The 17519-nt window shown below is 36.5% G+C and overlaps 1 protein-coding gene and 1 pseudogene across 2 annotated transcripts; one reads left to right on the top strand and one right to left on the bottom strand.

The window, feature by feature from the left end:
- Window positions 1-3759: 3759 nt before the first annotated feature.
- On the top strand, window positions 3760-4327 carry LOC143580982 (histone H2B.2-like). Its single transcript, XM_077063876.1, has one exon. The coding sequence runs from the start codon at window positions 3792-3794 to the stop codon at window positions 4200-4202; it is 411 nt and encodes a 136-aa protein (XP_076919991.1). The 5' UTR covers window positions 3760-3791; the 3' UTR covers window positions 4203-4327.
- A 7111-nt stretch (window positions 4328-11438) lies between these two features.
- Window positions 11439-17194, bottom strand: LOC143580972 (pheophorbide a oxygenase, chloroplastic-like; annotated as a pseudogene). The gene is made up of 7 exons (XR_013143751.1): window positions 16743-17194; window positions 15887-16121; window positions 15329-15455; window positions 15084-15220; window positions 13448-13607; window positions 12605-12883; window positions 11439-11853 (listed from the first exon to the last, which is right to left on the bottom strand). The product of XR_013143751.1 is annotated as a pheophorbide a oxygenase, chloroplastic-like (transcript).
- Between the last annotated feature and the right edge of the window lie 325 nt (window positions 17195-17519).

The following is a 17519-nucleotide window of genomic DNA, read 5'->3' as shown; positions in this document are numbered from 1 at the left end:
CAGTTTCTCTCTCTGCCACACGTCATAATATTATTGGTTTTTAACTCTGCTGGAGCCCCACACCCCTTAGTCTTATACTAAAAAGTCATGTGAGAAGTCATGTGACGGGGGTACAACATGATTCCCGCCCCAACAAGAAATGTCCTTCTTGTTTATGCAATGTCCTTTTTGTCTTCTTATAATAACTTTAAAAAATCGAATTTTTTACCAACCTATTGTATTTGATAAATTTATTTACCAAACTAGTGTAGTTTAAAACTTATTTATTCAAATAGGTATTTTAAATTGAACCCACCACCCACTTCTTCTTCTTCCCTCCAAACCACACTTTCTCTCATCTAGAACAACACCAACTCTCACAACCATCTCCGGCGGCCACCCGATACCTCCGCCGAAAATACGCGATGGTGTTGTGAACAGGTCACACAAAAAACACCACGATGAAGAAATAAAGAATTCTATTGCTTCATTCCACCAAACACCATTGTACACTCTCCACATATCTGCAAATTCTAGCATCCCAAACACCAGTTCTGGACAATTCGTTAACCTAAGCGTAATTCAATCGAATACCAAACGTAAATCGAACAAATCCTTGCCGAAAACTCAACTTGCAGATCGTAATCAATCCAGATCTGCAAAATTCACAACATAATTCGTTAATCTAGCGTAATTCAATCAAAAAACGAACGCAAATCAAACAGATTCTCACCGAAAATCGAATAATTCGGAGGATTGGAACGACCATATGATTAACAGCAGCGGCAATTAATTAGGGATTGAGAAATTGCACGGAAGAGAGAGGATAGGAGGTATAGCCCTCTTTTCCATGTCCAACTCCTCCTTGACTGCGATTTACGGCGGAGGTATCGGGTGGCCGCCGGAGATGGTTGGTGTTGTTCTAGATAGAGAGAGGGTGGAGAGGGAGAGGGAGAAAGTGTGGTTTGGGAAGAAGAAATGGTTGAGTGGGTGGTGGGTCCCACTAAAAATACCCATTTTAATAAATATGTTTTAAACTATACTAGTTTGGTAAATAATTTTAACAGGTACACTAGTCTGGTAAAAAACTCAAAAAAAATCTCACCAATGTTCACGTGTATACATGCATAACTATAAAATAAGAGTTACCAACTTGTTGTAGGTTACCTTAGTCGCATAAGGGTGTTGATCGGGTAATGGACACGGTGGGCCACTCGTTGCCAGAAAACACATGAAACAAATAGTTTGTAAGGAGGAAAACATGTAAATTCATTGTGTGTGGTTGAAGTATGCTAAAAACAAAAGTTTATACCATAAGTCACGTGAAAGCCATGTAACGGTACACCATGAGTTCCTATCAACTTTAGTTCATCGATCGGTAACTTTTGGTGGTTACAGTTAGCCGTTGTTTAACTTGTGTGGGTAATTTTACTCATGGATACCTTATGTTCACTTGTACCTTTTACACAAAGTAATATTGGACAAACACATGATAGTTGAGTCAAACAAATTATAATTTATAATAAATATCACGTGTAGAGACCTATTATTTTTAATTTTTTTTCTTTGTATATGTTTTGGGTAATTTATTTCATAGAAACATCCAAACGATTTACAACGAAGTGGCAGGTAAGCGGGCAACAAGCTGCGCCGCAACCCCCCTTTTGGATAGCAAACCCAATCCGACTAAAAACAAAGTTTTAATTCTTATGGGCTGATACGTTACTATACACAACTTTCTGAACCCTATTCAAAAGGTCTACGACATCCGGAGCTAAGAAACCAAAAGTGTCAAAGGCGAAGGGGATAAACACGTGTTGATTCTCCAAACAAGCTCTCTCGTGTTTAGCAACCTTGTCCAATGCCGCCTTCAATGCTGTCTGGCCTGCTACAAATCCAGTGTCCCTAATCCCAGCAAGAGGGGACACTCCTGTGAGGTCGACACAAGCGTGTTTTCCCCCTACCCACCCAAAAACAAGTATATCGGCCGGTCGTAATATAGATCTTTCTTCTCGAGGATTCGTAAGAAAGTTTACGGGGGCTTCCTTTTTAGCCGAAATTCCGGCTCATTTAAGAACATCGCATAGAACATCCCTCACCAAATCATGTCTGTACTTAAACCCAGGCAACTCTTTGCAGTGAACCGCATGCTCGCCAAAAGAATCCAAACAAACCTTACGGCAAACTGGGCACAGCTCATCTACCGGAAACAAAGGGATCATTAACCGATACTTCAGGATGGCCCGGTACTCCAAAGCCGACAGATGTTGGCCCAATCCTTCAATAGGGAGAACACTTAAGAAATCTTGAGCCCGAGGAGCTCGAAGACACTCAAACACCGCTTTCTGACGAGGGGATAAATCAAACTTCATTTCCAAACTCTTGATGATTCCACTATAAAGGGCACTCGCCAAAGCATATTGGGCTTTAGGGGGGGCGGTGTCTTTATTAGAGAAACCGCTAATGTCAAAATCGAGAAGTGAAATGTGCAACCGATCTATCGCACTCCCATAATCAAAGTTAAACCCGTCAATACCACAACCTCGAAGAATGTGGTCTTGTAATTCCCAAGATTGCGCCCTCGAGGCGACAAACGCATAAGTAGAAACTTCTGAAGCTGAACATAAAACCAAACCTCCAAAACGAGTCGGAAGTGATGCCAACCTCCATTGAAAATCTCCAAAGAAGGGACCACCACAAACCACGATGTCCTCAATCGCCCCCGAAGGCCGTTGTCAAACACAGAAACTGCTTACCCTACATACACAGGTTTGCATGTTATGAGACCAAACAACAACTTTCCAACTCACATACATGAGCGGAGCAAAAGGAGCTCGCATTGTGGGTCCCACAAATGCGGGAGATAGCTCATCAACTCCACAGCTCGCGAAGCCCTTTTCATAGCAAGTTCACTGATGAACCCGACATCCCGGCTAACGGCTCCCCCGAGGAGTTTCACACCTAGCACCGGTCTTCCAATCTCACAGGGAAACACCCCCTCCTGCACCTTAACCCCATTGCACGACGGCCAAAATACTTCGGTTTTCTTAATATTAAGTTCAAGACCCAGGCAGGGACCCTCCAACCCTATTTGGCCTAGTTAAAAAATAGTTCCTTCTCAAGATTATTTATTGTTTTACATATCTTTCATTTTAACAGCAAAATGATATTTAATGCATGAGAAATAATAAAAACTATAAGCATTTTGCTATTTTATTTTATTTACCGTTTCATAAAACCCGGACTTAACAACTTAATAGATTTCCAAATGATCACTTTATAGCTTTTCATGTCTCATTATTTGATATTATTTATTTATAATCACCCGACACTTCATCATTTTGAATAAACTAAAACAATAGCTTTTATTGATTTTTCAAACGACATGATTTTCTAAACGGACCATCCACGGTCGTATTATGCAGCCAATGTACATTCCATGAGACCATGACTTTATTTTACGTTGTATACTAGAAATTGTTACACACTAATATTCAAGTCTAAATCATTCACTTTACTTCGATAAACATAGAAATCTTTATATATTCCTATAAAAAAGAAAAACCTCTTTTTATATATGCCAGATTGCGTCAATCCACCTATCCACACTTTTCCATAAACCAAATCCCGTCCGTTAAAAAACCCACTAGATCAACGGTTCCTATTCACCATCCAACACCACCAATATCCACCAATCACATCCCATCTCTCAACACATATATATACCCCATCAACCCACACATCTTTCACTCACCCAACACCCAAAACATTAATACTTTCTCTCTCTACAAAACCCAAATCATTTCAAAAAAATGGCGCCAAAGGCAGCAGAAAAGAAACCAGCCGAGAAAGCCCCAGCCGAGAAGAAGCTGAAAGCCGGGAAGAAGCTACCGAAGGAAGCCGGTGCAGGCGCAGCCGACAAGAAGAAGAAGAGAAGCAAGAAGAGTGTGGAGACGTACAAGATTTACATCTTTAAGGTGTTGAAGCAGGTGCACCCGGACATTGGGGTCTCAAGCAAGGCAATGGGGATTATGAACTCGTTTATTAATGATATATTCGAGAAGCTTGCTCAGGAAGCGTCTAGACTTGCCAGATACAATAAGAAGAATACATTGTCGTCCCGGGAGATTCAGACGGCTGTGAGGCTTGTGTTGCCTGGTGAATTGGCGAAGCATGCGGTTTCCGAGGGGACGAAGGCGGTTACTAAGTTTACTAGCTCTTAGATTTGTGTTGGTCTTAGGGTTTGTAAAAAAATTTATCTGTTTTGGTGGTTTAATTGACTCTGCACTTGTCAATGTTTCTTTGTGAGAAATAGAATTAATCCAAGATTCCAGTTTTATTATTTTGTTGCAAATTGAAGTGAAATTGTTTGGAATTTAAGATATAGATAAGGTGTTTGGTATTTATTTAATTGCAAACTGAATTATGTATGTTTTTAACATGATCAGATTAGTTATTTTTTGTTTCAAGAAATCAAAATTGGTTATGTCTTGTGTAATGGAAGTCGTTAAAGAGTGTTCCAATTTAAACTTGAGCTGTTGGGTTATGAACTTCTCTTGGTTAATGCCATGCTATTATCAGCCCCTTTAAAAACTGTATGAATGTTTTTTCGATGCTGTCTAGATTTAATCAGAGTCGGATTTTGATAGAAGCAGTACTGGTTTGAGTTAAGAAACCAATTATTCTTTAATTAATTGTTTTGAAGTTTTACTTAATCACTTGGAGTGATGAATACACAAAATTTAATCTATAGGTCTGATTTGACTTCCAAATTCTGTTTGGTACACATTACCAATTCAACTGAAAAAATGGTCAAGCCAAAAAGCAAACTGGCAATCACAAGAACCCGAAACACAAACCCAAACTGATAAACACCCCTAAAAGGCTAAAATTAAAGACGCAAAAGACCAAATGGGCAGAGGCTTAAACAAGACCAATTTTATATGCATACAAATTTTGGTTCAAGTTCAAACATAAAGTCTGATTATATATAATCTAGCTATACATCTATGAACTATAATCCAACTAAAAATTCCAATTCATGACCAGATTACGAAAACATGTATTTAACATTGTTAAGACTAAGTTCATCAATCAATCTCAGCTTGAACATAATAAACAAAAGCAAAATTCATCTGAAGTTCAGGAGAATAATAAGCCGACCCACCGAAAAAAAAAAGTAACAGGTAATTCGATCTCGGGAGGAATAAGAACGTCTCGGTTAACAACTTTGCAATGTCTTAAATGTTTTATGTGCCTTTTTACATGAAGAACATTTGAAAGTATGTTGTTCATATCTATAATCCAGTATATGTCATAAATTACAAAATAATTAATAAAACATAAAAGGAAATATGAAACCAACATGTTAAGAATGGTTAAACATTGAGGTGTTAATTTTTGACACGTACGAATAGTTACTGTTACGCCATGTTAAGCCTGTAAACAAAAGATACGATCAATGTACTCAAAACTGTTTGGTAGGAAGTCCGTTTATGCTCGTTGATATAATAAAAGCAGGAACATGAACACACGTCTCATTCGTTTATATATGTTTGCCAACATTCATTTACACTCGCTAATTTATGTTCTTTCGTTTACGCTGGTTTAAGTTCGTTCATTTATGTTCGTCAGTTTGTGTGTTTTCAATTTAATTCATTTATATCTTGTGTCTAATTTTTCGTTTGTTCACACTCGATTAGGCGAATCCCCCCCACCCCCCAACTGCCCCTTCACGCCGCCCCCATCCACTATTTGTACTATAAATTAATTAAGCACACTCCTTCACTAGCAACCATCAAACACCTTCAAGTGTTTGAAAATGGCTAAACTTGTACTTTTTTCACTCACCATCACGGCCATCCTTGCATTATTTTCTGTAGCTTCTGCAATTAGAACCACCATCATCACCACTAATGGCATGGACACCGGCCTCCGTAACGAATTATGCCTAGGCGACACATGCATACGCGTAGGCCGCGATGATTGGGACGGTCTCCGAAACGTCAAGCCTAACGAAATATGCCTAGGTGACACATGCATACGCGTAGGCCGTGATGATTCGGACGGCCTCCGAAACGTCAAGCCTAACGAAATATGCCTAGGCGACACATGCATACGCGTAGGCCGTGATGATTGGGACGGCCTCCGAAACGTCAAGCCTAACGAATTATGCCTAGGCGACGCATGCATACACGTAGGTCCCGATGGTCTCCGAAACGTCAATCCTAACGGCATGGATACCGGATGGGATGGCATCCACAAAAAGAATGTTATGCCTAATGGCATGGACACCGGCTGGGATGGCCTCCGCGACGTTAAGCCCAACGGCATGGACACTGGCTGGGACGGCCTCCGCATCCGCAACAACGTTATAAAGCCCAAAGTGTAGGAGTAAATTGGGCTGGTTTCCCTCGTTTGTGGATTATATATATATATATATATGTATGTATCTATCTTAGGCTGAGTAGGGTCAGCTGAATAAACTCACTCCGTAGATAAAGGGGTTGTGTTTGTTTACTTGTTGTAAGTGTTGTTAATAAAACGGGTGCCTAGTACATACACCTTGTGCCAGTGGGTGTTCTTGTTATCGGCGGCTTAACAAAATAAGAAGCGAAGCGTGTTTAAAAAGTGTAAAAAGTAATTTTGTGCGTTAGATATGTTGATATGATGGTGAATATGAAAAATATATTTATTGTGGAGTGTGTTTTATTTTAGTTACGGTGTGTTTATTGTGTTGTGTTTATTAGATATAATGGTGAAAACCACACTTTCTATATTTTTTAGGAAAAATCTAATTCTTATTATAAGCTTTCTTTTAACATGGGAAAAAATAAAACACTCTCATAATGCCTATATATTTAGCAGGCGGCTTACTTTGTGATGTGGTTTAATATCCCAAAAACACCCTTCACTCCCGTTAGCCCGCCACAATCAATGCGGAGTTAGGAATTGTTTTTCTACGGCTTCAAGGTTTTTGGGTTCTTTATTTATATAGGCTTGTGTTCAAGATCTCGGGTGCCCCGAACGAATACTAAAAATATGTGTCCTTATATAATTTCTTTTTTTTTTCCGTAGTTGACAAAAGTTGTGAAACTATATACAAACACATAGTTATCGTGGCAATAAGAAACAAAGTTAAACATAATAAACAAAACAAAGTTGAATAGTTAAGACCTATTGTCGAATGTTAAAAGAACCGATTACTCTTACAATAACAAAATTTACATGAAATGGAACTTATCACGATTATTGATTAACTAATAAAAATGATAAAGCTACATCATAAAATACTAAAATAGAAATACCATAAAACAATTTATAGAAAATAAAAAAATATCATAAAATTGCTTTAAAATATTGAATTAATGATTGATTAACTAATAAAAACGGTAAGGCTACATAAAAAAAATTACTAAACTAGATATATCATGAGATAACTTATAGAAAATAATAAATATTACAAAATTGCTTTAAACTATTGAATTAAATGATGTGTGTACGATGTGACCTCTTTTCTATTTAGATATATTTAATCTTGGTTTGATAAATGGTCTATATTTATACTCTAGGGTCTTCTTCTAAACTTTTTTCTTTATCTTTATTATTTAGAACCAGAGTTAATCCGCCGACGTGAAATTAAAAACACCACTATATCTTCCATATTCTCTTCCTTTCATTCTAAAATGATAATGGGTTCGATTGTCGTTAAAGAATGAGTTTGTTCGTTAATGCAATACTATACGTTCTATATAAAACCGAAAATAGACCGGGTTTAGGTGAACCCGGTCCCGTAAAGGTAGCTCTGCCACTGGCCACAACGGCGATGAGGTGCCTTGGCACCGATTGGTTTAACGCCCACAAGTGACGTGGCGCCGATGGGTTTAACGCCCACAACAACTAGCCAAATGCCCAAATTCAATATTAAATTACATATTGAAGCGAAACTGTTTGAAATAGAACATTTAAAATTAAACTAAGGTGTTTGATATTTAATTACATACTGATGCAAAACTGAATAACGTTTTAGGTTTTCAACATAAATAAGATAGATTTTTTGGTTTTAAGAAAATTTGGTTGTTTTCAATCTGATTATGTAACAGGGTTGGTGAAAAAAGTCCCAATTTTATAGTACTGTTCATGGAGTCGATAAGCTAATTCCTGTAGATGTCTATTTGCTGAGCTGTCCACCTAAATCAGAAGCAATAATAGATGCTCTAACAAAACTTCGTAAGAAAATATATCGAGAAATCTATCCAGATAGAATTATGTCTCAGCGCGATAATCGGTGTTTTACTACTAATCACAAGTTTCAGGTTGGGCATAGTATTCATATTGGAAATTAGGATAAAGGATTCCTTTATCAACCGCCATCTACCTCAGTGATTCCTCCTGAAACATTTTTCAAATACAAAAGTTCAGTATCTTTCCACGAATTAGTAAATTAGACAGGATTCATTTGCACAAAATAAAAAGTTGTGGCTTAATCTTCAGAAATTTTATCGGAAATCTGAAATACTTATACATACAAAAAAATGCGGGAAATTGAACCATAAGCATAACTTCTTCGCTGAAATCGGTTAAAACTGAACCGGTTAAAATTGGGTTCAAGCCGGTGCATTTATTTGCTTAAACACTTGTTTCAAAATGTTTTGAACAAAACCTAATTTTGACCGAAAATGAACGCGTTTAACTCGAACCGATTTAGGTAATATAGCTTATTAAACATTTTAAAGGAGTAAAAATGTGTTTTCATTTGTTAGAATTTTGTAACTTATGAAAAACTCCTTATATAAGGTATAAGGAGGTGTAAATAAGGAATCCCAAACATGCCCTAACTTGGTGTCGATGTCAACTAATAAACATTAATAATTAATTAGTTTGCTATCTATTATCATAGAATATTATTGAGTTATGATAGAACATGTGTTAGACAATAATTATTGTAAATTTAATTAGTTGAGTCATAGTTATAGCCAAATGTGTATTAAGTTTGATTTATATACATGGACAACATAATCAAGTTTTAAAGTCAGAGTTCTTAACCAATAAAGAGTTTAGAAGTTAGACTAATACATTTTTTTTCATTTGTTCACACTTGACACATTGATGCTGACGTTTAATTTAAATCAAAATTCATTTCCATTGATCATAATTTAAAACTAAAATCAAAGGTCGATACACCGGCGATTGTGATTAGCAACTCAAGAGTGTTGCACCCTGCGATTGATTAAAAACTAAATAAATTATAAGTATTGTAATTATTAATATTATAATCCTATCCACGTGCTCCCCATGCATGATGCATGCAGTGTAAAAACAAAACTGCATATAAAAACAAATCCACTTGTAAAAGTCTATTTGGCATCACCGCAAACAAAAGTAGTGTAGATGAGTGTGAAGATCTTATCCCATTTAGGTCAGTCAAACACTTTCCAACAAATCTGCATCCTCTCCACGTGGTTAGCATGCAAATCCACTATTTGTACTATAAATTAAGCCCACTCCTTCATTACCAAACCATCAAACACCTTAAGTGTTTGAAACATGGCAAAACTTGCACTCTTTTCACTCACCTTCACGGCCATCTTTGCATTTTCTGTGGTTTCTGCAATTAGAACCACCACTAACGGCATGGACACCGGCTGGGACAGCCTCCACAACGTCAAGCCTAACGGCATGGATACCGGCTGGGACGGGCTCCGTAACGTCAAGCCTAACGGCATGGACACCGGTTGGGACGGATTCCGCAACGTTAAGCCTAATGGCATGGACACAGGCTGGGATGACCTCAGCAACGTTAAGCCTAACGGCATGGACACAGGTTGGGACGGTCTCCGCAACAAGAATGTTATGCCTAACGGCATGGACACTGGCTGGGATGGTCTCCGCAACGTTAAGCCCAACGTCATGGACACCGGCTGGGACGGCCTCCGCAACGTTAAGCCCAGAGTGTAAAGAGGAAATTAAGTTGGCTCAAGTTATGTTTCCCTCGTTTGTGGTTTATATATATCTTAGTTTGAGTAGGGTCGATCGGTTGAATAAACTAACTCCATATATAGGGGGGTTGTGTTTGTTTACTTGTTTTAAGTGTTGTTAATAAAAACTGGTGCGTAGTTCATGCAACTTGTGTCGGTGGGTGTTCTTGTGATCGGTTTTTATTCAAAGGTTTAACAGGCGGCTTACTCAGGGAAAAAATCAAAAAAATAAAACATTCCCATAATTGTTTTCTACGGTTTGGTGTTTTTGTTCCTTTATTATTTATTAGGCTTGTATTCAAGATCTCGGGTACCCCGAACAAATACTAAAAAATGTGCCCTTATATAAATTTTTTCGTAGTCGACAAAAGCTGTGAAAACAATACGAAAACAACACACAAACACAAAGTTATTGTGGCAATAAAAAAACAAAGTTAAACAATAAACAAACAAAGTTGAACAGCCAAGGGTGACCTATTGTCGAATGTTAATCGAACCGATTACTCTTACAATAACAAAAGTTAAAATCATTGAATGAAACTTATCACGGTTATTGATTAACTAATAAAAATGATAAAGCTACATCATAAAATACTAAAATAGATGTATCATGAAACAATTTATAGAAAATAAGAAATATTATAAAAATGCTTTAAATTATTGAATTAAATGATTGATTAACTAATAAAAACGATAAAGCTACATAAAAAAATTACTAAACTAGATATATGGGTTTAACGGCAATGAGGTGCCTTGGCGCCGATGGGTTTAACGCCCACAACAAGTGACTTGGCGCCGATGGGTTTAACGCCCACAACAATGGGTTTAACGCCCACAACAACTAGCCTAATGCCCAAATTCAATATTAAATTACATATTGAAGCGAAACTGTTTGAAACAGAATATTTAAGATTAAACTAAGGTGTCTGACATTTAATTACATACTGATGCAAAACTGAATTATGTTTTAGGTTTTCAACATAAATAAGGTAGATTTTTTGGTTTTAAGAAAATTTGGTTGTTTTCAACCTGATTATGTACAGGTTTGGTGAAACCAGTCCCAATTTCAAATTGAACCATCAGCATAACTTCTTCGCTGAAATCGGTTAAAATCGAACCGATTAAAATTGGGTTCAAGCCAGTGCATTTATTTGCTTAGACACCTGTTTCAAAACTGTTCTGGTTTGAACAAAACCTGATTTTGACCGAAAACGGACGCGCTTAACTCGAACCGGTTTGTGCACTTCTAATTCGGCTGCAGATTTTTCTACTTGTAAATTCTTTCAACATTTAACCAAGAATTCGGTTCAACGAACACCCAAAAGTTCATTTCTTTGGTTTGAAAGCGAAACCGAAATGAATCACAATTATTTTTTTGTTCGGTTTTCACTTCTGAATTCTGTTTTTGTTCAAGTTCGGCTCAACCGAAAAAATAAACAAACCCAAGGAAACTGACAAATACAAGAGCCCAAACCCGTAGGCTAACACAAGCGTACAAGACCAGTTTATATGCACACAAATCTTGGTTTAACTTCAGACATAATACAATCTAGCTATACATATATGAACGAACCAAACACTCTAATTTATATGACCACCTTACAAAAACATGTATTTAACATTGTTTAAACAAACAAATCAATTAATCAATCTCAGCATGAACATAATCAACAAAAACAAAGTTCTTCTGAAGTTCATGAGAATAATAAGCCAAACCTGCGCTCAAAACCGCCAGCCCAGCAAAAATAACACGTAACTGGATCTCGGGAGGAATACCAGCAGCAGCACAAAATAAAACAGCTGTCCCGGTTAACAGCTTTTGCAGTGTCTCAAATGTTTTATGAGCCTTTTTACATGAAGAACATTTGAGAGTATGTTGCTCATATCTATCCAGCATCTGTCACACATAACAAAATATTATGAAACATTGAGGTGTCAATATCGATCCGAATAAACAGCTCGGCTCGTTTAACTTACACAGAGCTCAAGCTCGGCTCGTTTCAAGCTCTATTTCCAAAGCTGAGCTCGGCTCGTGGGTAGATTTTCAAGCTCGAGCTCGGCTCGGGCTCGGATCGTTTACCATTTATAAATTAATTTTAAATAATATAATTATTTTTATATATTTTTTTCTAATATAATTTTTTGTATAAAATAATATATACTGTATTAATTAGTAATTTTTATTATTTTTTATAACATTATATATATATTTTAAAAAATTATATAAATGACAAGCTCGTTTAGGCTCGAGCTCGATAAGTAAAGCTCAGGCTCGGGCTCGTTTATTAAATGAGCTTGCTTTTAGGCTCGAGCTCGGGCTCATGCTCGATTAAGCTCGGCTCGATCGAGCTTTTTAACGAGCCAATCTCGAGTAGCTCGGCTCGTTTGCACCCCTACTTTTGTCCAATGTGAGTCGAATAAAAAGGTTTAGTTAAAAGAAGATCGGGATGGAAATTGGTCGACTATACTAACATACAATTTACATTATACTATGAGTCATAGAGTCTAAAAAGACCCATTAAAAATCATTTGTAAAAAAGCAGAAAAAGTTTACAGGCCATCCAACCCGGCCCGTTTCGACCTAAACGAAAAAGACCCATTAAAATCCGACCCACTCATCTTCCAACATATCAGTTATCTAGTAGTACCTGGCGTTTGGAAAGATACGCGGAGGGCAATGACTGGGTATTCGCATGACCAAACCACTCGGGCTGACTATTGCCATGTCGTCTGAGCCAATTTCTAAACGCTAGCACGAACCGGTCCGCTTGTGTGGGTGTAAACGTAAGTTTTGTATACTCTTTGTTGACATCAGTGGAACCGTCCGTTGACTGTGACAAAAAGATTTTTTCTTGACCTTGAAGCACAATCATATCTCCATCATATACTTTGTTTGAAGTCCAATGTTCATGCCATCTTGGAACAACCTGTAATATACAACATTTTAGACGTTTAAACAAAAACGGGACCCACAACATGAGTTGTATTAAAATGTATATAATGGGTCGAACTAAAAAAAGAAAATGCTTGAAACGGGTCAAAACGGGTTGACATTTCTCAAGTTTTTTTTTTTATGGAACGAGAAAAACGGATGAAACTTTTTAGTAATTTTACTTTTTTAGTTTTTGATTTATATTTCGAGTTATAATTTTTTAATTATTTTTTTTGAATTTTGTAACGAGGGGTTCTTGAAATCTCAACCCATTTTGACCCATTTCAAAAACCCCTCATAAAAAATTATAACTCGAAATATAAATCAAAAACTAAAAAAGTAAAAGTACTAAAAAGTTTCCGCCGCTTTTCTCGTTCCACAAAAAAAAAAACTTGAGAAATGTCAACTCGTTTTGACCCGTTTCAACCATTTTCTTTTTTTAGTTTGACTCATTTTGACCCATTATATACATTTTAATACAACCCATTCAACCCAATAGGTCACATTTGCCACCCCTAGTTTGTATCATTGTATAATGAGATTTTAAACAAAGTGTTACCTGCCACCATGCGGGCCCGGGCATCGTAAACTGAAAGAAGTTTCGAGCACTGCAAACGATGGAACGAGTCTTTCCGGGTGCCATTGGTACATTGAAGGAACAAATCCATATTACCCACTTTTGGTCACCGACAATAGGGAGTTTTGTGTCGATTTCTATTCTGGAAACACAACAAAGATACAACCTTATCATTTCATATGTGGTTTAACACATCAAGGGGGGTGTTTGGATTTGCTTTTTGAAACTTATGATCTAAAGACCAGCTTTAAGTTTGGATAAACATATTCTACTTCCGGTTATCTAATTCTTTAGAGACCAGATAATTAGTTTTGGACAATACTAGCAGCACGAAAACAGTAATCAACGAGTAAGTACATTTACAATGCAAAACCATTATATAATTCTTAACAAATATGAACAAAGATCTATCTGCAAGGAAACAAATTACATATGCATTTAGTGTCTACAACATAAAGATCATTTTAACTATATAAACTCAACCATAAACAATTGTTACACTCATGGTGGGCCTTGAGGGTGTGCGAGTCGCACCCTCGGCCGGGGCACAGTTTTTTTGGGGGCCAGTTTTTTTAATGTATTTTTCTTATATATATTTAGGATCAGGATCATGAGAGAACTTTTTTAAAATTGAGAACCATGAGAACCATTTTGGACTACAAAAAACCCAAAAATAAAAAAAATCATAAATAAAAAAAACACAAAAATCAAAAAAGTAAAAAAACCAAAATTCTTATTTTATCATCCCGGTTTCATAAAAAAAAAAAAAAAAACTCTGTTTAGCTAAATTATATGCACATATGTATAATATATACATATATGTACATTTACATGTTTTTTTTGTACACATGTGTATAATTTAAGATAAATGATACTGTAAATATGTGTATATTACGTAACTAAAGATTATATAAAATTATACATATGTGTATAATACGACGTTTTTTTTATTTTTTTTTTATTTTTTTAATGAAACCGGAATGAAATATAAGAATTTTGGTTTTTTTACTTTTTTAAAATTTTTATTTTATGATTTTTTTAAATATTTTTTTAAAGGTGTTTTTAGTGGTTCAAAATGGTTCTCAAAGTTCTCAATTTGCAAAGGGTTGTCTTAGGATCCTTACCCTATATATATATATATATATATAAAATAATTCTTATGTATTATAATTGAATTTTGATCCCTGTTTAAATTTATCGGGCCAAAAAAAGTTTTTATTCAAAATCCATTGGATAAAATTTAGGTTATTAGCTTATATATTTCGTTACTCGTTAGAGCCTACGGGCCCTTTTCATTTCGGCTCGGCTGAGGTATATAAATTCTCGGAGACGGCCCTGGACTTAAACTTAATCAAACACATACTTCAACAGAAGTTACTAGATAGAACTATTAATTATAGATTGTCTTTTTCATAATTACGACTCACGATTGTATTAAGTTTCTATCATAACTATCCAAACACTCCATAATACACAATACCTTACGTGTTTTCATAAATCTATAAAAGCGTGTGAAAACCAAAATATCCATCAACAATAACAAAACAGAGGAACCTTGTGGACCAAAATCAATATTTTCGATGTATTAATTTTTCATACGAGATGCAACTAAACTTACTTGTTTATATAGTAACAAGGTGCGATGAACTTGGCACTGATTTTCGGGTTCCCTTCATTTTCTCCTGAAAAGCCCCAATGGCCCGTTGAATCCATCTTAAATGGCAGTGGTTTAGCTCTATCCCTTCTACCAGTAACCTGTAAAAGTATATCGAATTTATAATAATCGGTCTTTGGTTTTTATGGACGAAAAAAAAGAAGAATTGAGCTAAATATATACAAGTATTTGGGCTTGCATTTGTTCACCTTATGATGGGCAAAATCAATGTGTGAGGGATCAGAAACATTTTCCATTAGAGTATCATAGCCGTAGAATAAATCACGTTGAATAGTCACTGTGGAAAACTCTGGCTTTTCAAAGTCATCTGGTAACCTATATTATCACCAAAAACAGCATTCAAATCATGGAAACTTTGACCCAATTACTAATTAACGGGTCGGAAACTTCAACTCATTTACTTATCAATAGGTCGGTCAATTTGCATTAGGTTTTAAACTAACGGGCCAAATGGGTAAAGCAAACTAGTGAACAACACTTATAAACAAAACATGTCCGAAAACAAGCAGTCAAGAGTGTATTTTCAATGCATAAAACCTTCTAAATGATTTGATTTTACTCAAAAGTATAATATTATTATGATTCTAACCATTGTTTCAACACACTAATTGTTTATTAGAAAAGTAGCCTTTTAATGAAATATTATATTAACACTTAACCAATAAATATCCAAGATTAATCAACTAATCATTTAACCAAACTAAACACTAGATCACATATGCATACTAAAAGATCCAGATAATTACATCGGAGGCTTGGTCGCCCGAGCTCGTTCCACCCCATTTTCATCCGGCCACACAAATAACAAACCTTGAGACACCATAGTCGGGAACATGGTTGCACAAGCTCGCGGCGACTGAACCGCCCGAGCTTCCGGTCATCCGGAGCCGCCTGCGGTATCCTAGAGCACGACCCACACCCATCAAAAGACCATCCGTGGTACGAACACTGCAGATGCCCGTTCTCAGCAATCCTTCCTTCCTTCAAATAATATCCACATCAACACTAGGGGTGCAAACGAGCCGAGCTACTCAAGATCAGCTCGTGAAAAAGCTCGACCGAGCCGAGCCTAAACAAGTCTGAGCCCGAGCTTGAGCCTAAAAAGTAAGGTTGGTTAATAAACAAGCCCGAGCTTCACTTGTCGAGCATATATTTAATCATTAATATATATACTTTTATGGGATTTGGATTAATTACAAATGAAATTAACGTGCTAAACGTGAGAATCAAGTAGAGTAATTATGTAATTACGTCATAGAGTAATTGACGTAATTACATAATTACTCTACTTGTATATATAATTATTTTACCTGATTCTCACGTTTAGCACGCTAATTTCATTTGTACGTTAACTTTCCCCTAGTTTTATGATAAAGTAACTACATAATATTTCTTATGTTATATATATAAATATATAAATATTAATTAATAAATAGTAAACAAGCTGAACTAGTCACAAGCCGAGCTCAAGCTTTAGAAATAAAGATCAAAATGAACCTAGCTCGAGCTCTGTGTAAATTAAACGAGCCAAGCTCGAATTCTAAATGACAACACTAATTTACTTACAAACCCTAAACCTTAAACCATAAACGGTAAACTTACGGATAAAGGTGCTAGCCGATGGGGACATTTATCCTCCAAAGCAACCCACTGGTTATTGGTTTTGTCAAACCAGATAACGAGGTCCCGGTTAAGGAGAGTGAAAGGCGTTGGGAGATTCGGGTCCAGGTCTTCGGTTAACGAGACCGGGTACCAGTGATCTCTCCATGTGAATTTTGAATTATCCAATAGTTCCTCAGTTTCGAGATCGGTGGTGGTGGTGGGTGACGGTGGAGCGGATACGTGGAGTGGACGGAGGAGTGTTTTCCGGCGAGATGACGGTGGCCGGAGGAGTGTGTGGTGGTGGAAAGGGCGGGAATGGGATGGGAGTAACCGACGGTTGGTGGTGGTGGTTGATGGTGGCGTTGGGAAGAGTAAAGAAGCCATTTTTTATTTTTTATTATTATTTTTTTAATTTGATTTTTTTTTTGTGATGTGGAGTGAGTTTAAGTGATAGTGTGATAATAGGAAGAAGACTATGCGTGTAAGTTAGTAATACGTTTGTAGCAAAGATCCAAATCTAACAACCTTGTCTGAACGCTAGACGTTTCGTACTTGAACTAGGGTGGGTATGAGTTTGGTTTAGTTCGGTTCGGTTATTCCACTCTACTGAATCGAAAATCAGAATTCGGTTTTCGCAAATTCATCGACCGAAATAGATAACTAAAATCGGTTCGGTTAGTTTGTTGGTTTTTAGTTCGATTGATTTCGATTAGTCATCAAAACCAAACTTTGGAAAAAAATAATTTGCTTAGAATTACATGAAGTTATAAATACATG

Source organism: Bidens hawaiensis, unplaced genomic scaffold (genome assembly GCF_021521415.1).
Source record: "Bidens hawaiensis isolate Kalapana, Puna unplaced genomic scaffold, B.hawaiensis_p1.1 tig00030777_1, whole genome shotgun sequence".
NCBI lineage: Eukaryota > Viridiplantae > Streptophyta > Magnoliopsida > Asterales > Asteraceae > Bidens > Bidens hawaiensis.
The sequence above is the reverse complement of the archived record's forward strand: the minus strand, read 5'-3'. Positions and strand labels throughout refer to the sequence as shown.